General features: G+C 44.0%; 2 protein-coding genes and 1 long non-coding RNA gene across 9 annotated transcripts in view; 2 read left to right on the plus strand and 1 right to left on the minus strand.

The window, feature by feature from the left end:
* Positions 1-183: 183 nt before the first annotated feature.
* RNF185 (ring finger protein 185) lies at positions 184-14,442 on the plus strand. 7 transcript variants are annotated; one of them, XM_056504492.1, is made up of 8 exons: positions 457-545; positions 1,247-1,379; positions 5,730-5,959; positions 7,502-7,520; positions 8,162-8,274; positions 8,769-8,823; positions 10,719-10,836; positions 11,942-14,442. In XM_056504492.1, exons 3-8 carry the CDS (start codon positions 5,778-5,780, stop codon positions 12,037-12,039), a joined length of 585 nt encoding a protein of 194 aa, XP_056360467.1. In that variant the 5' UTR covers positions 457-545; positions 1,247-1,379; positions 5,730-5,777; the 3' UTR covers positions 12,040-14,442. The 7 variants fall into 7 exon arrangements, with proteins under 7 accessions (XP_056360465.1, XP_056360461.1, XP_056360467.1 ...); XM_056504487.1 differs by lacking the exon at positions 1,247-1,379 and adding an exon at positions 4,553-4,661 and having other exon boundaries at positions 470-545; positions 5,726-5,959; XM_056504489.1 differs by lacking the exons at positions 457-545; positions 1,247-1,379 and adding exons at positions 574-869; positions 4,553-4,661 and having other exon boundaries at positions 5,726-5,959.
* Positions 10,722-17,229, minus strand: LOC130259801 (uncharacterized). Its single transcript, XR_008841702.1, has 2 exons — positions 15,158-17,229; positions 10,722-10,859 (listed from the first exon to the last, which is right to left on the minus strand). It is a non-coding gene; the product is annotated as an uncharacterized LOC130259801 (long non-coding RNA).
* LIMK2 (LIM domain kinase 2) overlaps positions 14,673-23,973 on the plus strand; it is a 30,819-nt gene continuing 21,518 nt past the window's right edge. Inside the window, exons 1-2 of the mRNA XM_056504481.1 lie at positions 14,673-14,751; positions 17,241-17,340. Of these exons, the coding sequence (XP_056360456.1) occupies positions 14,736-14,751; positions 17,241-17,340 (116 nt within the window). The 5' untranslated portion in view covers positions 14,673-14,735. The remainder of the gene's footprint in view (positions 14,752-17,240; positions 17,341-23,973) is intronic.

Genomic DNA, 23,973 nt, shown 5'->3' on the forward strand with positions numbered 1-23,973 from the left:
TCACAACTGTATAAATACCTTTATCAAGCTCTAAGTACCTTTATCAAGCTCTCTGTTTCCATCCTGGAGATGTCTCTCAGCTCAGATTCTTAGCACTCTTCACTCGTAAGTCAACAATTAATTTCTCTCAAACTTCCTCCCTTCCCCTTCCGTCTTTCCTTTTCCGTCCTTCCTTTTCTTTCCTGCCTTCCTGCTTGGGCCGGGCATTCGCTACGAGCTGTTCGGAGCGGCCCCCACAGTGCCGGGCGGCAGAGCCGCGCACAGCCGGGGGGCCGCGGCGGGGCCGAGCGCGGGCGGAGCGGCCCCGGCCGTTCTCCCCGGAGCAGCCCGAGGTAACGAGCGCCCGCGGGGTGTGCGTGGGGCCGGGGCCGGGGAGGGGCCGCGGCGGGCGGTGTCGCTGCCCGCCCCGCCGGCCCGGCCCGGTTGGCGGAGCCGCCGCGGGGCGGGGGCCGGGCTCTTCCGCCGGCCGCGCTTCCGGGCGGTCAGCTGACGGGGCCCGGCGGAGCGGCGGCTCGGCACGGGCCTGCGGGGAGCCCCGACCGCCGGTGAGCAGCGCCGCGCCGAGCCGAGCCGAGCGGAGCCCAGCCCAGCGGGGGTGGTGGTGCGGGGAGCCGGGCCGGGCTGTGGCTCCGGGACGAGCCGAGCAGGGCCGGGCCGGGCCCGGGCGCTGGAGGCCGGAGCCGCCTGCGCCTGCTCCAGACGAGCGGGGCGGGTTCGCCGCGGTCCCGCCGGCCTCGCCCGGTGCCTCTGGGAGCGCGGCCGCGGGGCCCCGAGCTCCCCCGAGCTCCCCCGAGCTCCCCCGACCGCGCCGTGCGGGGCCGGACCCGCTGCCGGAGCGGCGCCTCTGTCGCGATAGTAGGTCTGGCTCGGTATGTCGCTGCTTGGACACGACGTTACTTATGTTTTGAGAATTGCTCATATATTAAGACTCGCTTGTTACTTCTTAAATCACGTCTGTTGTATATAATTACTGTTGCATTCGGCGTTTTTACGTTTTGCTGCTAACCTGGGTTAGCCAGGCACGTCTGTCTCTCACGGCACTGCAGACGAGGAAATCGCGGGGGCAGCATTACCCAACTGGTTATATATATATATATATTTTTTTTTTCCCTTTGGACTTTGTGAGGTAAGAGGATAAAATCTTTGTTGAAAGATTTTTCTTAGAGACCGTATTAAACTTTTATGGAATGGATAAAAAAGCAATTACTTTAATCACCTAAGGGTTTTTACTGTTTGCATTTTCAAGGTACATGGACTCCTCAGAGTTCCCAAAGCTGCCCTTCAGCTGGGCCCTTCCCCTGGCTGTAACACAGATGAGCATTGCAGAATCCCAGTTAATGAAACCAGGCCAGGCAAGGGCACATCAGGCTGGAAGGCAAGTGGATGGTTTTGCAAGAGCAAGTGATCACATGGATTCGTGTTTTGGGACCACTTTATGGTGATATTAAAAAGCAGGTGCCCAATGCTGTGCAGGTTACGGGGAGTGGAAAGATGAACTCGAGAAATGTTTCCAAGGAGTTAAAATATAACATATTTGGGGGACAGAAAAGAGTAGAAAGGTAGTGAGAGATAAATATGTATTTAATGATTAACAGCAGGACAGTCATGTGTTTGTTAAGAATATCTAAAATGACTGTCAAGGAGTCAGTGCACCTTCTTGCAGGCACTGTCAGCAGTTTTCAGCTAAGGTTACCTGGTTGTTGTACTTGAAGCCCACGCAGTTGTAATACATTAAGTATCAGATTGTTAAACTTATGAGTGGGCATATTTATATAAACTCTCAGTAGTAATTTTAGGTTTAAATAGGTTTTCTAATATTAATATTCTTTTTTATAAAAAATTCTGAGTGTCAGAAAATGACACCTAAGTGACAAGAAAAATACACTGACAAGTCTTCTTTTTGATTTAAACTGCAAAAGGTTCAGGAACTAAATTAGAACTTGTTTCATAAACAAACTAGATTTTGATTATTTCAGTTTCAGTAATCTTAGCTAAAATAAGATTCGTGAGGAAAGAAATATGGAAAAGGGTCTTTCCAGTGGAATTGACGTCCAAAGTACTGTTCTTTTTATTTCATTGTTATGGCAAAAACCTTTGGGTTTTGTTAATAAACTAGCCAGACTTCTATATCCTCACCAGAACTTTTTCTCATTGTTCATGAAAAAAATTAAATACTTGAGGCATCCTAATGTCATGCTGTGAACACGTATTCCAGCATTGTTTTGTATAGGTGAAATTAGATTCTAATTTATATTCGCTCTCTGCCTTTCCCAGGTTGAATTAATGTTCATATGCTATTTCCAGCAGATTTTTTGTGTACTTTAACTCATGGTGAAAACTCCTCTAGCCTGTCTTGAAGTGTTTTTCCTATGTTTTAAGGGTTGGGCCACTGTACTTTGGCAAATGCAGTCCTTGTCATTTGCTGGGTTCAGAAGTGTCATCTTTGACAGTAACCACTCAGCTCGTGCTTTCCTGGTGTGCAGTTGCTCCCAGGAGATTTGCAGATTAAATTTTTAAAATATTAGAGGAAAGTTTCTTTCTTTACCCAGTCCTCACATGGCTCATGGTCATTCCCAGTCCCCTGCACTTACTCCTGTCCTGGCCTTCCTGTGCTCTCAGCTGTCATGTTCAGGTCCCAGTTGGCCTTTTGGAGTTTCACCCTCTCCTGTACCTCCACTTCCATGTCTTCACGCTCCACCAGACTTCTGTATTTATTTAGGAAGCCTGCTTGCAAATGAGTTCTTTGTTTCTTAACTGTTTATCTGCTGCCACTCTGGATTCTTGGATGTAGTAAAGATCAGTCATTTTCAGAACAGCCTGTTGAGATATAACATAGGGACTGTGGTTTAAAGGAAATGAACGGCTAATCTACGTGACTTTTATGAAACAGAGATAGTTTTCCTGTAAATATGTAGAGAGCAAAGAAGTAAGAAAGAGAAAAGACAAGATCTCTGAATGCCTGCAGTTAGGTATCAGCTGATTTTTATATCCTTTCCCTTGTTTTGTTTGCTGTTCATCATGACTCTAGGGTTGATTTGGAGACCTGATCTGAAGGACAAGGGTGTAACAAGCTTTGACTGGCATCTCTCAATTGTGTTTACTTAACCCCAGGAGTCACGCGTTCTATCCCAGTGTACTTAGTCTTCCTCCCAGACTCTAAAACAAGATGAGAATGGGGTTTGACCTGTTGTGTTAGTTGTTGGTTTTTTTATTTTGTTATTTGCTTATGGTTTGTTGTTGGGTTTTTTCTCCTAGAGAGTTTTGTCTCAGAGTTTAAGTAGTTTGAGTGACTGTTCAATTTTGAGCTCATTCTGCACTCAGAACAAATTTCATTTGCAGTTGAATTCCTACTTTAGGTACACTCATAGGCTACATAATATATGATTATCAAATGTAAATTCAACCACTGGAAGCTGTTTCATGTTTGTTTTTTTGTATATGTGCAGATGTACAGAGCCCAGCAACATTTGTTACAGACCCAGTTATGTTAAACTGGGATATTCCAGGAACAAGAGCAAATGTTTGAGAAGGCTTTTATTATTTTTACTGTTTATTTTGCTATGGTTTTGATGTTTTTAATTGGTTATATCCTAACAGGTCACTAGGCCCCATCAGCCAATGAACAGATACTTAGGAGATTAAGGAATGACCCTCTTCTAGGAAAGGAGATTCAGTGCCTGTTGCATTATGTCATTTTAATCTTTTTTCTGTCTCAGCCATCTATATTCCATTTCATTACTGATATTTCTCTGGATTTCTCTGTTATTCTTCTTCATTTTATTTATTTTATTTATTTGTTTGTTGCTGAAAACTGAGGGGTTTTCTTCAGTAAGTTTTTGTGAGATACAGATTCAATCTTTTTGACAAGTCTCCAGATTCATTGTTTTAATATACACACATTTGTGTATATTTGGAACTTAATTTGGAAAAAGGAACCTTTTTTCCAAAACGAGTTTTTTTTTGGTTTTTTTTTTGTTGTTGTTGTTGGGGTTTTGGTTTTTTTTTATTAAGGACTCAGAATTTATTTATTTGCCTCTTGTACACATCCTTTCCTTATGTTACATGCAAGATGTTTCTTGTGGCCATTCCATAAAGGGATGCAATATTTTTTACAGTTAGTAAACTTTTTCAACTTTTATATTAACATATATAGATCCATAAGTTTTCACTTAAACTGCTGAGCAAGACAGGCTGAAGATTCTGATTGTAAGGATGTGTGAAAAATCCAAGTGTCTTTGGCATACAGTTTGTGGGTTGGCAGCACTTCCATCTGCCTTGATCTAACATGGATTTTAATTTTATACAATGAACCGAGTGTAAATGGAGTTGTGGTGTGAAATGCTAAGAGTCAGCACTGCTAAAAGCAGCTTATGTTGAAGAGCAGCATCTGTGAATACAGATCTGCCCTTCTGGGACACTGTGCAAAATGATGTAACGGAGTGAAAAAGCTCTGCAGGAATAGATTTCACCTGCTGTAACTGAGTCTTTGCTGCAGTACTTCACAAGGCTTGAGTGTGATGTTTCCTGACTGTGCAGTGGGATTGTATTGTAGGAAAAAAAAAAAAGCTGGAGATCCTGAGGCTTTAGTTTGCTGCCCTGCACCTGTGCTGCAGCTCTGCTACAAAGAGGCAACTCTAAGGAAAGCCTTTAGTGCTTGGGGGGTAAGTTTGCAAAGAAATTACCTTCTGAAAAATTCAGGTTGCCCTTTAAAAACACTTCACTGTTTATATACTTCAGATAATCACCTGTTTGTTTCTCACAGCTTTATCGAAGTATTCCTGTTCCAGCTGCTGTTCCTGCAGCATCAATGTGATGTTAGAGTTCATGAAAAGCATTGTGGAATATTTTAAACATTGTTGTTTTAGTGAATTAATTTCTGTAGCTACTGAAACTCTCTTAGTTCTTGGGTTAAAAATATTGTACTGGTAAAATGTTTCTAGAAATGTAAATGCCTTGTGCTGAGTCTCAAAGTTTTAGGTATTATGGAATTCACATATCAAGGAATTACACTGTAGAGGTTGTTTCTACTGAAATAAAATAAATGCTTTTCTTTGGTCAACAAGATTATGTTATGAGAGGCAAAAGCATGGAAGTAAAATTCAAGCACATTAAGGTAAAATTTTTAATACTTCAGCATTACTACCTTACTACTAGATTAGAAATGTTTGATAGTTTGGAAGTACTAGTCACACCAACACTGCTGTGATAGCAGCAATATACTGCTCAGGCGACAATTCAAGTTCTAAGCCACCTTTGCTTGCCATTATTGTCATTAATATTCCAAAGTAATGAACATTGAACTTAAAACTCTGCACTGGCAGTCTGTTCAAACTGTGAATTACTTCATGATTAAATTCTGCTTCAGACTGTACTCTCAGCTATAAGTTGTGTTAAATTTTGGAAGAGCATGTATGACTAGGTGAGCTCGTTCTCTTTACAGTAAATGGCATTTATGAGAAAATACAGGGGGGTTGTTTTGGCTGTGGATGCTTATCAGTAACAGTAAAATACAGGTCACACATCAGCCAGGTCATACTATGGGACTGTAAAGTAGCTTAGTTTCTAAAAAAAGATCCCTCTTGGCTATGTTCTACTAAAACCATCCACAACAGGATTCAAGAGCTTCTTAGATAAATCACTACCAGTTGGGAATGGGGCCAGAATGCAATGTTTATAATGCCAATAAATTGTTTAGGTTTGTTTGGTTTTTTCCCCTTTCTTACAGCTAGGATTCCAAGTGGAAATTTTTCTTGACCTTGTCTGGGTAGTTTTTGAGGATGGCAAGCAAAGGACCCACGACTTCTGCATCCACAAAGAGCTCCAGTACTGGGGGTACCAGTGGCAGCAGTAGCAGTAATGGTCCTGGGGACAACACTAATCAGGACAACACTTTTGAATGCAACATCTGTTTAGACACTGCCAAGGATGCAGTTATCAGCTTGTGTGGGCACCTCTTCTGGTAAGTGCTGCAGCCCCACACACCAGCCAGAGCACCATCTGTCTGATCCCATAAAAACCTGGGATGTTTGTAATTCTAGAGGGACTGTGGGTTTGGTTTAGGAGAAGCTTGGGTTTGCTCCTCAGCTGTTTTTCTTTGCTTGTGTTCCAGGGAATGGGTTTCCCATGTCTTAAATTCCCTGTACTTCTGGAATATTGTGTAAAAGCAAACAAACAAGCAGCCCTACACAGACAGTTCAGTGCTCATTGGTATACTTTGCTTATGTGTGTTATTTCACTTATGCTGTCTGGCATAACACAGATATATTCTTTAGACTAAATCCCTTTCTAACCTCTGCAGACCTAAACCTGGATATGAATCTATGTTCTGGAGGCCAAATTGTAGTTTCTTCTAAAAGCTTGCTCTTTTTTCCTTTGCAACCATAAAAAAAAAAAAAAAAAAAAAAAAGGCAATAAGCTTTTACATATGGGATATTTCTCTTTCCCCTTGATATTGCACTTGTGTTAGGAACTTATCAGTTCTTTAATTTGACTTTGAAATAACGTACAGCACAGATATAATACATGTGCAGGATTTCTGATGTGGGTTACCTGGTTTGAATTTTTACCCTTTCTTGAATTTTAAGAAGTTAAGGATTGACATGCCAAATATGAGGGGTGGGTGGAGTTTATTTTACACAGTGGGCTACATCTTTAATGAAAAGAGGCCTGAAAGTGCTTTTCTTCTGTGTAAATATACATAACATCTGAAAATCCAGGTTTTTATTTGAGGAGATGGAAAATTGCTGGCTTAAGAGAATGTTAAGATGAAATAAGATTAAATTATTGCACAAACGGATTTGGAAGAATGGAACTTTGAAAATACCAGGTGTCTTGTCTGAATGGTGTTTTTGAGACCATTTTGAAAGCAGATGGCTGCTAATCAGTTTTATCTTGTAGCTTGCTTGTCTTTGACCTTTTTTTAATTTGCCATAGCAATTTAATGTGTATAAATGGGAATTTCTCTGCCCTGAGCAACTGAATCTGATCTCAGTAGCTGACCCTGCTCTGAGTATCAGATTGGACTACCTGAAGTACCACCCAGACTGAGTAATTCCATGATTCTGTGAATGTGGCTGATGTTTCAGCTCAATCTTCTAAAATCCTAAAGTCTCGTTACTGATATCTTGCTCACTTGCATCTTGACTTTGAGATATCTTTTCATGGTATCAGAAGAGAAAATTTGAAACCCTAAGATTAATGCCTCCCCTGTCTGGGCCTTTGGTCTGGATGAGGACATGGGAGTGGGAGATGCACAGAATCATATTAGGGATTTTGATTGCATAACCCACAGAAAACCAGTGGAGATCAGTCTTGGGCTGTGCTTACAGAAGTGGTTTTAATGGGAGGTTACAGAACTGGCCCAGCTGGATTCCAGGATTCTGTTGTCACCAAGCTGTGCTATCCCTGTACACTGCACATTTGTCATATTGAGTTCAGTAACTAATTCCATTTTCCTCTCTTTTTCTGCTCTGTGAACAAACTGTCCTGGGAATGCTCACAGTTGGCCTTGTTTACACCAGGTAAGACAGGTTTCATTTTACTTTGTCTTTCATCAGCTCCAGTTACTCAATAAAGCCCTTGGTTCTCTGGAGTATCCCCCTCTTTTCAAATGTGCTTTTCTCTCCAGGGCAATCACAACCTGCTCATGCAGCTTCATGTGCAACACCTTGCAATCTGCACTTTGAGCACCAAGAAAACTAGATTCTGTTCCACTTGCCTCCACTTTTTAGTTTCTTAAACCCTGTGTAATTGCAGTTTTGGTACAATTACTGTTGGAGATGGCAGGGTTTAGTTTGCAGGTCTAAGTGCTGAGTGTACTCCATGTGTACATAGTGTTTTACATTGTAGTACCATTATAGAAAAGGTGGATGACAGGAAGGCTGTCTGCACTAGCCCTTGGCCTATGCAGGACTGCTCCTACTCTTTATTTCTTATTTTACTCCAGCACAGATCTGAATATGTACACATCAGCAAGTTATTCCCACCAGAACAACAGCCAAAATGCCAACTCCACTTCAGGGAGCACTTGGCACTTACTAAAATGTCTTGCTCCAGACCTTTGTGAGAAATTGCTGAAGTCTTTCTGCCTGGCTGCAAATGAGGTTTCCTTAATTGTTTTCATGGTATTTTAGTAGTTTTCTTACACTTTCCTTTCTTTTAGTGGCTAGAGACCAGGCCAAACAGACAAGTGTGTCCTGTATGCAAAGCAGGAATCAGTCGAGATAAAGTTATTCCTCTGTATGGAAGAGGTAGCACTGGGCAGCAGGACCCCAGGTAAGAAACCTAAATACACCTGTTTTCGTTTGAAAATTAAAGATTAAACTTTAGTTTAGGGTCTTAAGATTAAACTGTTACAGTACCGGATTCACAATTTTAAATACTTTGTCAAAAGACAGAGATCTGGTATTTCTGCCAAATATTTCTGGCTTTTTCAGGGCCTCGGTTTGCATACGTCTTGTTCAACTTGTTAATTTGAATCAAGTGTTAATTATCAGTTACAAGTGGCAGGTTATCTGACCAGAGAAGCTTACATTAGCTGTTCACATCCTCAGTTTTTAGCCTTTGCAATGGGTATTTGTTATTCCAAAGTGCAGTGTTAATTCAGTGATGTGCTGCTGGAGGTCCAAGGCTGCATGGCTGGCTCCCACACACTGCTTCAGCTCTGCTGAATGGCCCCAGGAGACTGTTTTATAGTGGTTCTGCATTATTAGCCAGGCTACTGCAGATAAATGTCCTTGCACTTGAGCTAATTTCACAACTTCCTGCAGAGAGAAAACACCACCACGACCCCAAGGACAGAGACCTGAACCAGAGAACAGAGGGGTAAGTGATCAAACAAGCTTGAGTGGTTTAGTGGTTTTTATTGATAGTGGTATTTATTCATCCTGGAGGACATAATGTGTGTGAGAGATCCTGCAGCTTACACATCCTGCTCTTCCCCACTTGGTTGTTCCTAAATCATTGATAGCTGTGGTGTGGCAAAGAGCTCCATTCCTGTGGTACCCTTTAGCATCCCGAAGAACAGCCTGACCTGGATCATGCCTCATGAATGCCCAGTGTGGTATCACTGGAAAAGCTTTTAATGCTTGATTGTTCTCCATGTTTAAATACAAGGAATACTTTGCTTTGAAAATTCTTTGTGCAGGTGTCAAAACATATGTGTCATTGAAATACATAATCCATGTATGAATTTAGATTTTTGACACCGACACCTGCTTCTCTCATTTAGATGGGATGTTACTGTGCCATGGCATCACAAGCAAGAGAAAGTGGATATCTATTGGATACATGTTAATTTGAAGAGGGATCTGTGGTTTGTTGAGATTACCTAGGGTGAATGTAAACAGCAGCTGGCACAGGTGGAGCAGAGGTGGGAGTAGGTGGTAGGACAGACCACAGTGTTCTTCAGCATGGTGGCAGTGAGCGTGACCTGATGAAACAATGGCACATTTCCATGTAACTCAGCCCGGGGTCCTTGGAGAGGATTGTCTCCCTCATGCTTCAAGCAAACAACTCTGCAGGGTGTGATTAAGGGTGCATTTCTGTATTGAATGTATTGGGAGCTCAGCTGTTCTCTTTCACTAGGGCATTGCTGCCTTATTAAATCGGCTCCTGTACCTTACTTGAACCTTTCAGCTAGTGCTCATCAGAGGGATGGAGTATGAAGGCAGGGAAGTAGAGGTGCTGCCTCCCTGTTCTCTTCAGATCCTATATCTGCCACAGAGAGTTTTCTGTCCCGCCGAGTTAGTGGCAAAGTGCTTGAAAAGAGTATGGTCAAAAGACCAATTCTTAAAATCAAGGCTCAACCAAGAAACATTTGGCTTTTATTATATTAGTAAAATCATCTTTGTCCTCCCATTGTTGGTGGTGATAAGCCAGAGGGTCTTCCAGAACAGATATCCTGAGATTAAAATCCATATTGCTGGCTTACAGAACTGTGGGCTCTCCCCATTTGTTTAGCATGACACAAACCCCTGGATTCACACTGTCAGTTCTCGAACAGCACACTGCTTCTGCAAAGCAGGATTCATCTCCATTCAGAACACTTCTCTTTTAACTTGATGTGGTATTTTAGTCTGGATCCCACGGGGTCAGTGTTACTGCATTGTAACTTCTTTTTTCCCTCCTTTCCTTATGTCTTCCATTCCTACCTCAGGTGATTTTGCCACCTTAATTTGAATCCCCCAGTAAATTTTTTAGTACTTTTCCTTTGAAGGCTCTATGCATCCCACTGGCAATTTATTATTTCACTGAGTGTTTAAATGATGCACATGTATCACAAAAATCAATTTAGATTATTTTCTTAAGTATCTTTTCTATATGGCTGAGGCTGTTAACGCATTGTTAAGACATTCTGAATAGATTCCTTGTGTTGATTTTGATACATTGTCAGACACCTACTATAAGTTGAGAAAGGTTACAGTTGAGAAACGCTGTCCTAATTTGTGGCCCTCAAGGAAGAACTGCAGTTGCTAGTTTTCATTTTCTCAAACCTTTGTGTTGCATGGCAAATTTACTGCTGTCTGAAACATTTTAAACCCAGGAGAACTAAGGGGATTTCTACAAAAGTGTGTCAGACTGAAGGCTGCCAGACAGCGTGGCCTCCATCAGCAGTCAGAAAGCCAGTGAGAGGGAATGTCTGCACTTCCACACAATCCTCTGAAACAGGCTCTAAATGATTGGTACCTTTCTTGTCTTCTGTTCTTTGTTCTCTACAGGGATTCCAGGGCTTTGGGTTTGGCGATGGTGGCTTCCAGATGTCATTTGGAATTGGGGCATTTCCCTTTGGTATATTTGCAACAGCCTTCAACATAAACGACGGGCGACCTCCTCCAGGTATCATGGATCCTTCTCCTGTCCTGTCACAGACAGACATTTTACAAACTCCTAAATAACCAGCTAAATGACAAAATATGCTGAACAGTAACCATTATTGTCAATAGAAACACAAAATGAGTGCAAAAATGCTCAGTAGAGAACATGATCTGTGGCTGATATGTTTTGTACACAGATTTTTAAAAGAAGCAAGTTTGTCACTTCCATATAATTAGCTGAAGGCCCTCCTGGGAGACCAGTCACTGCAGAGATACAGTGGCACTGGATTCAGGTGTCTCTTCTGGTACACCAGCAGTCTCCTCCTGAAAAATGAGACAAATTGGACTAGACTTTCTAATAATAATGAAAAGGAGTCACTAGGGGATGTTTGAAGGAGACACAGATTTTAAAAGCAGCAGGAAAGGGCCATTTCCTGAAAGATGGAAAGGAAAAATTTAAACTGGTGCTCTATACCACAAAATAATGAGTGCAAAGATTGTTCATTTTTCAGAAATTTATCTGTGAGACAGTCATCTGTATTCTACAAGAAATAACTTCCCAGTGAAATTACTTCACGTTTTTGATTAACAAAAGCAGTTGGGTTACTCTAAGCGGTGACCTTGCACTCTAACAATTAAGTAATCCCTAGAGAACCTCCTCCCCTTCTTCACTGTAGACAAACTGAATCTGTTTTGAACAAGAACACCTACTACCCAGGATTTTCTGATTTTAAGAAAGGTTATGCCTGGCAAATCTTCCACCATGTCTCTGGCACAGGAGTTATGAGAAACAAACTCATTCTTCATGTCACACCAGCTTTGCCATGGTCCTGTGCTGTCTCTGGGTCAGATTATTTTCCCTATTAACTATAGTTCAGTGTCCTCTGAAAATCTGTTGGGGGTGGGACTGAACTAAAGAGTCCTGCTTCAGGGATCTGATACTTGTCTTCCTTCTGCTCTTCCCGTGCAGCCAGCCAGGCTGAGGGTAGGAAATAGCAACTTTCTCACCCAGCAGATTCTTTGCATATTTTTCAATGTATGAATATATTGTATTCAGAATATACACAATCCCAGAGAAGAGGAAGGAGCTGAACTGTTGTTTGTTTTTTTTACTTCCTGTTTTCCAGCTGTTCCAGGGACTCCTCAATATGTGGATGAACAGTTCCTTTCCCGCCTCTTCCTGTTTGTGGCACTGGTGATAATGTTCTGGCTGTTGATTGCATAAGTCTTTTCCATTATTCTATATATTCATGACCAACAAGGCCACTGAAACAGTTACAAACTGCATCCCCATCCCATTTTAAACCTCTTGGTGTCTGGTTCCATAGCTTACTATGGGCTTCAGAAATTGGTGGTATCACAGCACAATGAGGAATCTCACATTTTGCACCGGAGTTGGGAATTAAAACATTGGTTTAAAAGTGTATTTCAGCTCAGATATCTTGTACAACAGGTTCCTGCCACAAACCATGGGCCTAGCGTTGAGATGCACTCTGAAAGGGAGTGCTGCTTTGAAATCCTGTGTCAATCAGTGACACCAGGTCTGTGGGATACAGTTATCCCAGGGCAGACTGGGCAGGTAAGGAATGTCTCCAGTGTGACCAGGATCTCCTGCTTTGCAACCACAATGGATCTGCCAGAGCTGCAGATGTTATTTAGTGTCTCCAACATCTGACCTTCTCCAGGAAATCATCTGCAGCACTGCTGAGACTCTCTGGGGCAGAGCACGTGATGCAAATGGAACCAGGACTGGAGACTGGTTTCCTTTCTGTCTGTTATTTCCCGGCGCGATGGAAAACCCTTCCTGATGGTTCTGATGGCTGTTAGAAGAAGGGATATAAATTCATGCTGCAATTTTTTAAAGCCTGAGCATGCTGGAGCCAGGCCCTGGAAGAGTCTCTGGCTGTGGAGCCAGGTGGGGCTGCTGGACCCAGCCCAGTTCCTCACTGACAAACAGTGTTGTCTTCCCCGGCTCTGTGCAGCACCTGTGGCTGCACTCATGGATAATCCCCTCACAACCTCGTCACTGTAGTGACATTTATCTTTCCCAAGGCTTTGAGACTTTCTACACAAGGTCATGTACTCCAGATAAAATCCTATTAGAGGTCTGAGATCAGCTTGTTTGGGGAGAGGAACAAAAGGCATGTTTACATGAGTTTTGAGGTAAAACTTTTCCTACTGTAAAATTACCCAGGAGGAGACATGAAATCCTGCCTTTGCAAGCACATGCTCAATAGGGAACATTTGGAAGACCTTCTCTCTGCAGGTGCACACAGACCTTCTCCTGTGCCACAGCAGAACAGCTACAGCGCAAGAGTCTCTGCAGTATCTACCAAAGATTTTAATTTGAAGTGCTGGAGGAGACCACAACCATTAATGTGCTGAGGGGATATTTCGGAACGTGAGCACTCTGCAGCCACTTTGGAATCCTGTTGGGTATTCAGCTTTTAAGAGTACTCCTGATGTATTTGTGTAGATTCCTTCAAAACAGGTATGAGAGATTCCCTAGCAAGATGAACAGTTCATATTTCTCTGACCAGGCAATTCCATTTTTCTTCTCTCTTACTGTTTTTAGATTTTTTTTTTTATTCATGTTGCTCATAGTCCTAATGATTTCCTGGAAGATGAATGTTGTGACTTCTCTGGCGGTAGACAGAAAACTGACAAACAAATCAATTAATAGAAACTTTGTTTCAATAGCTTGGGATTTTTTTAGTGTATGGAAGACTTTCCTGGGCAGGACACCTTTAATTAATTGTTATAGAAGTTTATTTATGTAATTATTAACTGTTCCCTTTTAGTGTCAAGGCAGAGGATGACTGAAGTTTAACTTGCCTACCTCCAAAATTCCAACCGGCAAGTAGAATGTTGCAAAGCTTCTGCAGTGTTTTGTCACATCAGATTTGTACCTGACTCAGTGATAATCTGACAGAATATATTGCTCAACTATTTATAGTTGAGGTGGTGCTTCAGCTTTTGTTGTGTGACACTTCTGAGAAGCTGAGCTTCGGCATAGGGTTCTTCTCAAGTGCGTAACTTGGTAACTGGGGCCCTTCCCATTAGAAAGGCTGGTTTTGTTTGGTTGTCCTGCAATGTGGCAGATTTGAGCTCCTCTCCTGCGCAGTCAGCACCACCTGCTGATGGGAAGGGAGAGTTCACGTGACAGTAAGGGATGGATTCCTTCTCCTTTTTTACGGAGAAACTCGATGCTAGAGGTTATGCAGAGAGGAGAGGGGTAGCTCTTTGAAACCTTTATCCCATAAAGAGAATAAAGAAGTGACTGCAATAGATTCAAGAGGTACTGGAATACATTTAAGTAATACATTTTAAAAATCAGAATTTTAATGGATCCGGGGGGATTTCCATCTAGGTGTGAGAGGCATAGTGGATTTAGAGAAGGCTGCAGAAACATGACTGAGAGCTCTTATTTTCCGGCAATTCAAGGGTGAAATAGTCTAAAAGTGTTAACGCTTGGATCCCCCTTTCCCTGGTGTGCTTTTGTATGTACCCCTGCCCCGTAACCCGACCGCACGCGGCCCGGACGGTTCGGTTAGTGCGTTACCGTTCCTCCTCACTAATTTTCACTGTTGTGAAAGTGATTTAGAATTAAAAAATGGTTTTACATTGAGCGGAGTGCGCCGCCGTTGCTTCGCGCTGCCTCGGGGCGGGGAGCGGGAGCGGCGGGGCCAGCGCGGGGCACGTGCGGGGCGGGGCTGCGGGCGGGGGGACGATGCTATTGGCCGGCGGCGCGGAAAGGGCGGGGCGGGCGGGGCGGGCCAGCGCGGGGATTGGCCGGGGCGCGGGGCGGGCGATGCCGATTGGCTCGGGGCGGGGTCGGGGGGCGGGCGCGGCGCTGAGGGGAGGCGGGCCCAGGTGCGGCGGCACCCGCTGGCGTCGGGCGGGCGCGGCGGCGGGCGCGGGATGGAGGCGCTGCCAGGTGAGTTCGGGCCGGGCCGGCCTCGCCCCCGCGGCGGGAGCCGCCTTCCGCCACCGCGGGGCGGGCGCGCGTACGCGAGGCCGCGGCTCCCGTCGGCCGCGCCGGCGTTGTGCGGTGCATCGGCGGTGTCGCGGGGTGGCCCCTGCGGGGCTCAGCGGAGCCGCTGCCTCCGGAGCCCGCGCTCCGGACGGCTGTCAGCCCGTGGCCGGGGAGCGTTCTGGAGCCGGCCCGCGGCCGGTTCGTGGCCACGCGCGCGGCCCGGGGGCTCCGGGCGGGTCTCCGCAGCCCTGGCGCGATGGATCCGCGGCTGGGCCGTGGGAGATGCGGCTCGTCCCGCCCCGAAGCGGCCGCAGCCGGCGCGGGGTCTCTCAGCGCAGGTGCCCGCGGCCCTGCCGGTGCCACTCACCCCGTGCCTCTTGTCCCTCTCGAGGTCCCGCGGTGTCCCCGAGGTTCGGCCGGGGCCCCTGCGGCTGCTCCGGGCTGGCCGTCTCTGCCACATTCCTCCCGTCCTGGGGACCTCCTCAGACCTGTTACATGGATTATGTCCGTTTGCGTTTCCTTCGCACAGTTTCCTGCTCTGTTTTGTTCATTTCCGTCGTTTCTCCTGCATACTGAAGCAATTTCTGTTGGATTGAGGACTGTTCGTTTCCGTTCGTGAGCTAATCAGCCTTCCTGGGTACACTTAAACAGATGTAGCACTACAGCTGAGAGTAGGTGACTGCTTCGTGAAGTTCCGAAGCTGATGGGTCAGATCCTGTAAGATGGTCCGAGAGTAATTTGTTGCTTTTATTCAGCTGTGGTGTAGTCATTGATCTTTAAATGTCTTTCACGGGATCCACAGACCCTTTTGACACGTGGGTGTTGTGCTGGTGACACTGAATGGGAGGTGATGGAGCTGCAGAATGTTTGGTTTGCAGGTGTTTTTGGCCTGCAGCTATTTCAGAAGTTCAGCTGACTTCCAGGGCTTGCCCTGCTCGGAGAGGAGAGCATTGCCTGCCTGTGCATGGAGGCACTGGCACACGTAGCTTTGCCTTTTATTCTCAAGCCCATTTGGTGTGCTGAAAAGACATTTGCTTTATAGGACTACACAGGAAGGGTCAGGTTTTTCCAAGGTTCTCCCATCCTTTCCTCTATTGTGCAGGTCTGAGCTCAGGTGGAGTTCTTGGTGTTCTGGATTAGCAGGAGGGCACAGGGGCAGGTGCTGGAGGTGTGGAGCTGATGCACATTAGGAAACTGGAGTAGCAACCAACACCACTTGTCACATTTGAAGGAACCATTTGAGCCTTACAGTGTGCATGGAGACCCTTCTGTGTACTGCTGGTGATAGTGCTGCTTGTAGCTGAGCAGCAAATGTTTTTTTTCCCTGAAATACTTATTCATGTAAAAAGCACAAGATCTTCACCTTGGTTAATTTTAAACATTGTCGATGACCTACATGGTAGGGTAAAGTGCATGGAAGGCTGATGGCTTCTGTTTTGTGTAGCTTCAAGGAACTTGACAGTGGTATCAACTTGTTTAAGCAACTACCAAGTTGTACCATTCTTTGGAAAAGGGAAGTCCATGGTTTGTGGTTTTCCTTGTCTAAGTGCACCTTTTTCTTTAATGCAGCCTTGCTGAAAGCAAACTGTTGATAGCAGGAAGAAACGGGTTTGGGATCTGCTCAGCTCTGTGACACATTTCTTGTGCTGTCCTGTGCTGACCTAAGATTCCTGACTCTTTGGTACGCCTGCGCTGCCCTTGGAATTTTGGATAGTATTTATCTGTGGGCCAAATGTTCTTTGTGCACAAGCTTTTATTCTGTTTTCCTAGCTTGCTTACATCTAAGTAACCAGCTCTCTCTGGGGCTTTCTGGCAGTTCTAGCAAAAACTATTATGGCTCTATTATAACTATTATAAGTGTTTTCTGAAAGGGCAATATTCCAGTAGCATCAATTCCCATTCCTAAGTCTGACAGTAGTCTGGTGTCAGCTGTACAGTCTTTATGGGAAAATTCATTCAAGAGTGTAATTCCTTCCTGGTAGTCTAGTTCTCTACTGAATAAAGTTTGCCTTTCCTTTCTTTCAGTTCTGGGAAATCCAGTTAATTATACAAATGAGAGCAAATGTTATGTGCTGAGTCAGTGGTGTGGGGGAAGCAGTAGTGTGGCTTCCTGGTCTAGCATAGTGCTCTGTTGGAATTGTTGTACTAGACCAGTGTTGCCTTTCTGAAATCTCTGCTCTGCTCAGTTGTAACTGAATGGCTTTATGTGAAAAGTCATTTTTTTTTCTTCTGAAGAGTATAAAGGAGCAGATGTCACATCTGGAGAAAAAAAAAATATACAAAATATGAAAGTTCGGTTTGGGAGCTCCCACTCAGGTTATAGACTGCCTGCAGCTTTCCACGTGGGAATACTTTCCTGTCAGTTACTCTGTTTAAGGTTCTTTCTGTAGGATGTACTGATCTTCATTTTCTCTGGTGTAAAGTGTTTGTCTCCTTATTGCTGCATGCAGGTGAAGAAGTCTGGAGATGTCTGGGCTGTGGGGACAGCATCGCTGCTGGGCAGCGCCTGCACAAGACTGTCAATGAAGCTTGGCACATTTCCTGTTTCCGGTAGGTGAAGCTTCAGCCTTTGAACCCTCCCTGTGTTGTTCCACTGCTTGGGATCTGCTGGTGAAGTACCAACATGAGCTGGGAATTCCTGCAGTGATCTCTGTGCCTGACCTGAGCTGTTGTTTGTGGCTGTACCTCAGGGACAGCATCCAGTCCCAGCAGCAGCTGACACTGCCTGGCAGAGTGTGGCTGTGCTGACGCAGACAGGATACAGATAAAGTGCAAATAAAAGCTCTGATTTACTGGTGGTGGCAGAAGCCATGGGTTGCATGTTTGTCTTCTGCAGCATTCCAAAGTAGTGGCCAGGCAATTTTTAAAGCCTGGGACTTTTTCCATGTGTGGTAGGTGCAAGGGTGTTATCAGTGTGCTGATAGAAAGGAGGGAAGAGAGAGAGATCTTGCCTTTTCCTTTCTCTCTTTTTCAGCCTCTTAAGACAGACAAACTTACGAAATCTGTTAGATAATGTTGCTGTCAGCAAGGACAAAAAGGGATGTCTGCCATGCTTTTTCCTATTGGTAGGAATAATGCCTCTTTTTTGGTGTTCCATGAATACTCAGTCCAGTTTTCATGCTCCAGAATCGCATTTCTGAAGGGGTTTGTATTTTTGGGAAGGGTTGAGTACCTGCAGCTTCTACTGGCTTCTATGTTGGCTTGAATATGGGGAGACTAATGTTTTGGATGCAGTTAAAGAAAATGGGGGGAAAGGAAGCCAAAATGTGGCTTTGGAGGAATGTGTTCTGTGCCAAAATAAGCATTTATTGTCCTCGTTTAAAGAACAAAAAAAAACCCCAGCAAAATACCCCAACTTTGTTGAAGTGAGTACTGTGGATATTGATATATTAAGAAAAATAAAGCATCTCATAATAAATCTCATAAAAAATAAAGCCAAAGCAGTGCAGACTTAGTTGACTCGGAAAATGCTGTTACAGTCACACATTAATAATCACAATTACACTTTGATATCATGACAAATCCCAGTATTCTGTTGGTTTTAGTGCTCATGTTTAGCTACAGTGAAGCAACTTTTCTTAATCCTGGTTTTCTGTTCTCCCTAAAGGACTAGTATCCTATTGCTGAGCTTCCCTAGATTGTGCCAGTAGCCAAACCCCAAGCTGTGTATGCTGGGAACTCTGTCCCTCTTGCTATTGAATGTATTTCTCTTGTGGGTCTTGATTTGCAATTGTCTTGGTGCTTCTTGCTGTTGGTGCTGTTGAGGTGAGAAACAGCTGAGCTGGAAGCAAATCCTGCCTTTGGGACACTTCACAGAGAATTTGTTTTCATAGGTTATATTGTTTAATGGCAGTTTAGTTGTTGGTTCTGGGCTGGTTTGTTTTGTACAAGTGATGTCACCAACCTTCCCCTGAGCTGTGTAGTCACTTCTTGCATTTGCTGATGCACTTCTTGTGCTTTTGGCCAGAGCACCCACCGAGGCCGCTGTGCTCAGTGAACAGTTAGAACCTGCAGGAAAGGAAGCTGCCCTTCCCTTTTTCCTAGTTCCAGGGTAGGACTGTACATGAAAACAAGTTTCCAGTTCGCACTGTGTTCCTCCTTTTCTTTTGCTGTCCCTAAACCATGCTGAGCAGCAGTCTTGTGCCTGATATCCAAAAGCCAAACTTTAAAAAGCCTCTAAGGGTAGGAGGCTTTGGCAGCTGGTAGCTGTGAGTTCCGGCAGCTCTTGTGGAGTGTTTTTTACAGTCTTCCTGTGGATTAGCTGACTCCCTGGCCTGGCACATAATTTCTCTAATGCTGATTGGCACTGCTCCAGCCTCGTTAGCTCTGTTTATTCTTGGTCAGGCTTGGCACTGGCAGGAGCTGACGAACATGAGCGTCTCTGAGGATTTAGTTTTTGTCACTTCCCTCCTTCCTCAAACCGCATGTACAGGAGCTTTTGTCTCTGAAACCTGCATTTTCTCTGCTGTGGCTTGAGGGAAGAGCAAATCCCTGTTTGTGGATCTTGGATATTTTAAACTGTTCTTTGGCCAGCTGCTTCCTTAGGCTTGAATCTGATGGGTTGGATCTGGCCGAGGAAGTTTCTTGGATGTTTCTGTCCCAGTGTCTGTTGTGAATTAACTGTGAATGTGCTTTTGTGCCTCCAAGTTCTGTTGAGACAGCATATGCTTTCAAAGGTCACTGCTTTTCACAGTTTGACTGGATTTGGAAATTGCATTGCACAGAACTTCAAACATTACACCAAGAAAGGGAAAGACAGAAGTGAAAAGGTGCCTTTTTCCTAGGTCTGGATCACTTTTACTTCAGGGGATTATTGGAAGAGCTTTTTTTGACCAAGAGCTTGTTGGTTTTATTGTTTTCAGTCCAATTTTTTCCATGTTGCAAAATAGAAGGTAATGCCTTGAATTATACTTTTGAATAAAATATTATTACCAGTGTTTATTTTTGATGTTTTGTGTTGTTTTTGTTTTTCTGCACTTAATGATAAATGAAATTAAAGACAATCCCCACTTTCTATAGGGATTTTGTATATTTGAATTGGAGTAGTGGAAAATTGATGCATAGGAAGAAAATAATTGGAAATGGTGGCAGGAATTCCTACTGTAGCAGGGTGCTTAAGCACTTTTTAGGAAGGAAGACAGCTGAGGCTCAGTTCCTTCCTAACCATGAAATAAAAGAGCATGTCTAACACTGTGGTCTATAAAATAAATCTAATTTAAGTAGCCAAGCAAAACTGGCTTGCTGCAGAAATCTCAAGCAAAAGCCAAAGCCAGAAAAAATGTTCACAGTATATCTTCAAAAGTAGTAGAAGGTGATGGATTACTGGTGATTTTACAGTCACAGATTTTAAATGTACCGTTTAGTTTATACCTCAACCGGTTAATTAAAGGCTGAAAAATCATCAGGAGTTTGAAGAGCACTGGATTAGCTATCTGTGGATCAAGGGGGTGCCCTAAGCTCCAGCCTACTGAATAGAAAGAGAAATAATACTAATTTCACAGATCTAGTGATTTGATTGTCTTACAAGGATGTGATTTTTTTTTTAACTGAATGCTATATTTTGTGTTGTACAGAATTATTTTTTTCTCATTAAAACTCAGTAAATCACTTTTGATTCTTTTTATATTTGGGGGCAGGAGAAAGCAAGCCAGGCAAACTTGTATGAAGACTATTTATAATTAAATCTGCTCTGTGGGTGCAGGATAAACTAGATTATTTCTGAGGGTATTTTTATAAATCTGTTTTCTGTTTTTAGTATATCTACTATCAACTTATATTTGAAGCAAGTAATTTTTGTGGCTTAGGGATGATCAAGAGATTGATCATGTAACAATCTCCAATGACTGTAGGATTTTGGTCTCCCAGTGCCTACTAGCACTTCATTATCCTCAGAGTTGCAACCTTCTGTCTATTAGCTTCAGAAATCCTGTTGCAATTTAAATTCATTTCTTCTAGCCATGTTCATGAAAAACAAGCTTTTTCCCTGCTTCTGTTATCCACATAACCTTCCCTGATCAGAAAGCAGATTGTGTCTCCCATCAGTCCCTTGTACAAGGCAGAAGCCCTGGACTTAGTGGACTTAGCTTTTTCTCCAGGCTGTATTTCCTAGACTTTAGAGCACTTCTGTCAGCTCAATCTCTTTGGCACAGGCCTTCATTTTCCAAAAGCAGCTTCCTCCTCAAAGGACAAATGGTTGAACAGGATTTGAAGCACAAATGTGGACAAATGAAGATGTAAGCAAAGAAGTATATTAGGAGGAAATTAAATTGTAGGATGTTTGGTGCTTTGAATTTTCCTTTAGCTTTTCACCTGTGAGCACAAGGCAGGTTTATACACACAACAGCTGAGTTTGAGAGAAGGTGAAGGAGCCGTAGTTATAAAAGGCAGCTGCATTAAGGTAGAAGCAGGAAGATAAAAATCTCCTCTTCCCTCTCTTCTCCAGTTTCTGTCAGTTACAGAAAGTTAATGATGGAGGCCTCAGAGGTGAGAACTCATCACTAATCCTGCAGACTCCTGGGAATTTCCTTTGGTGGTGTCTTCTTCAGCATTGAAATTCAGGAGCTCGCTATCAGATTCAGGGAGAAATAGCTGCCTGTTGGCACACAGATCACTATGACCATTCAGGAGTTTACACATTCAAAGGAACAATGAAGCACTTTGCAGGTGGCCGAATTCCTCAGGGCAATCTATCAGATACAGGGCATCAATGACCAGCCTTTATATTTAAGGAGGAGTGGGGAATTCCAGTACAAACTTTCTTTTGGTTGAATTGGCAGCTTGTCCTTTAGGGCACTGTTGTCGAACATTATTATGTTATTTATATTATTATATCAAGGTAATTAGAATTACTCACACAGCCCAGAATGTGGTAGGCTTTCTCAGGAGTGAGGCAGGATCCTTCCTGGAGGAGTTCCCAGTCTTCACAGCCCAAAGCAGCACGTTAAGGAGGAGTGAGGATGCAGTGGTGTAAGTGCCAGTCTGGCTGCCATGTCTGCTGCATTTACAGAGTAGAAGCCATTGCTTCCCAAACCCGAAAGTTTCAGTGCGTTGAATTTCCTGGGTTTGCTTCTCAGCCTGCTCGCATTCAGGAGGGCTGCAGCCATCAGGCAAGTGTGGTGGGGATAAAACCTCTCCTTCCTGATGTGCTTGGTGATGTGAGGTTCTGAGAAGCATCACGATGTCGTTCTGAAGTTGTGCTGCTGTTTAGAAGTGATTTGCAGTGCTGGAGCTGATCTTCACGTCACTGTTTTAGTTTACTCAAGATCCGTGTGCAGTAGCTCCCGGAGGTACGTGCGGATCCAAAGGTGCTGGTTTCAGGAGTGACTGTACTGGTTTCAGGAGTGACTGTATTGGTTTCAGGAGCTGATTCTTGTCTTTCAACAGCAGCAAAGCACGTGTTACGCCTTAAGTGCCTTGGAAATACAATGAGGTGTTGGGATTGCACTCAAGTATTTGGAATGCCTCCAAGCTGCTCCCATGCTTGCAGAAGGAAAGGCTTGCTGCAAACTCTTCAGGCATCAAGCAGATTCCTCTTCCCTCAGTCCCACACATACTGAAGTGTCTGTCTGTGCCAGGATAAGTTTGTGTATCTTAGGGCTGGAGGATGTGCTGAGCAATACATCTGTCTGCAGATCTGCTGCTGAGCAGCACGGGATGTGTGGCAGTGTCGAGAGGCTGCCCAGCCCCAGCTGGCTCAAGGTATTAGTACTGCAATATCACAACAGCTGTGGGATTCATTTCTTTGGGGGACAATCTGCAATGGCTGAGAATCAGTGATAAATATCATGTAAGTAGTCGTCAAGTTTTTTCATGTGTTTCTTTTAATTTGTTAGTTATAGTCTTTCTGGCAAAAGCGACTGCACAGTTCTAAACCATAATGAGGAAAAAAAGCTCCCTCGTGATGACTACCTGTTTGTAGTAGAAATGCTGTCAGCATTTGCAGGAGAGAAGTTGCTGATGTCTGACTTTACTTGGTGAAAAAGAAATTTACTCCCGTGCATTTTGGCCCCCAGAGATGGTATCAGTAAAATTATAAAAGATCTCCCCTCCAAGCACATACACACCTGTTATCAGCAGTTTTGAAGAACAGTCATTCTGGCAGGAATTCAGATCAAGAATGTATGAACATATTAACACCTTTTCACAGCCCTTTTATCAGAGACACCGTGTTCTCAAATAGGTCATAGAGACAACAGAAAAAGCAAGAAGTAACAAGACATTTCTTTGTAGCCAAAGTAACTTACTGGCTGCTGCTGCTGGGTCTTGCTTCAGAAGTAAAATCATTTTGATAAGAAGTTTCCTGTTTAAATAGACATTTGACTATGTGTCCTTTGGCTTTAAGGAAGTCTTAAAATCCTTTCCTAGTTGCTTAGCTGTCTGGGTGGTTTTTATTACTTTGAAGTTCGGCTTTATCTGCTGGCTTCATTCACAGACTAGCTGGCTGCTTATCACATCTGTGGATCAAGTCTTCAAAGGTTTTGTCTGCAGAGTTGGGATTTATGAGGTCACGTGGAATACCCCTCGGAAGGTGTAGAGCAGCAGAATTGTGGGACAAGGCTTTTGTGTGGAGGTGCTGGAGTTGGGAGGGGCTGGAGGTGTCTGTGTGTGTGTGTGTGTGCTGGGGAGGTGCTGATAGCCAGGGAAGCGCAGCACTGCGAGCGCTGGCCCCTTTTCAGCAGGCAACATATAGAGAATGTGGGAGACCAGAGCGCATTCCTAGACACAGACTCACCGTGTTGCTGCTTCCAGTAGAGCTGTGTGAAATGTCAGAAGGAATTAGACCCGTGCTGGAACTGACAAGCACATCGGGCTCTGCAGCACTAGGCTTCACTGCACTTTTATAGCCAAGCTTACAACTACACTGAATGAGGAAATTGAGATTTTTTTTTTTCTTCAGAAAGGTGGCTGCTTCTTAAAAGTCAAATTTTAAAAAATGCTTAAGAAAGGAGAAAAAAAGAACACAAAAAGCTGCTTAGGTTTCTGCATACTTCAACAGCGAGCAGCAGCTGTCAAATCTGCAGCCAAGACTGCCTTGTTCCAGCCCCAAGCGTCTCTGGAGGAGTGTGCCAGCTGAGACGAGCATCTCCAGGAAAAGCACATTAGAGTGCTCTTGCCTCTGGAACAGAGCATGGTTTTCAGGCTGTGTTCAGGCATGCCAGGCTTTGCTGACTGCACAAAAATGGG

This window comes from Oenanthe melanoleuca, chromosome 15 (genome assembly GCF_029582105.1).
Source record: "Oenanthe melanoleuca isolate GR-GAL-2019-014 chromosome 15, OMel1.0, whole genome shotgun sequence".
Lineage (NCBI taxonomy): Eukaryota > Metazoa > Chordata > Aves > Passeriformes > Muscicapidae > Oenanthe > Oenanthe melanoleuca.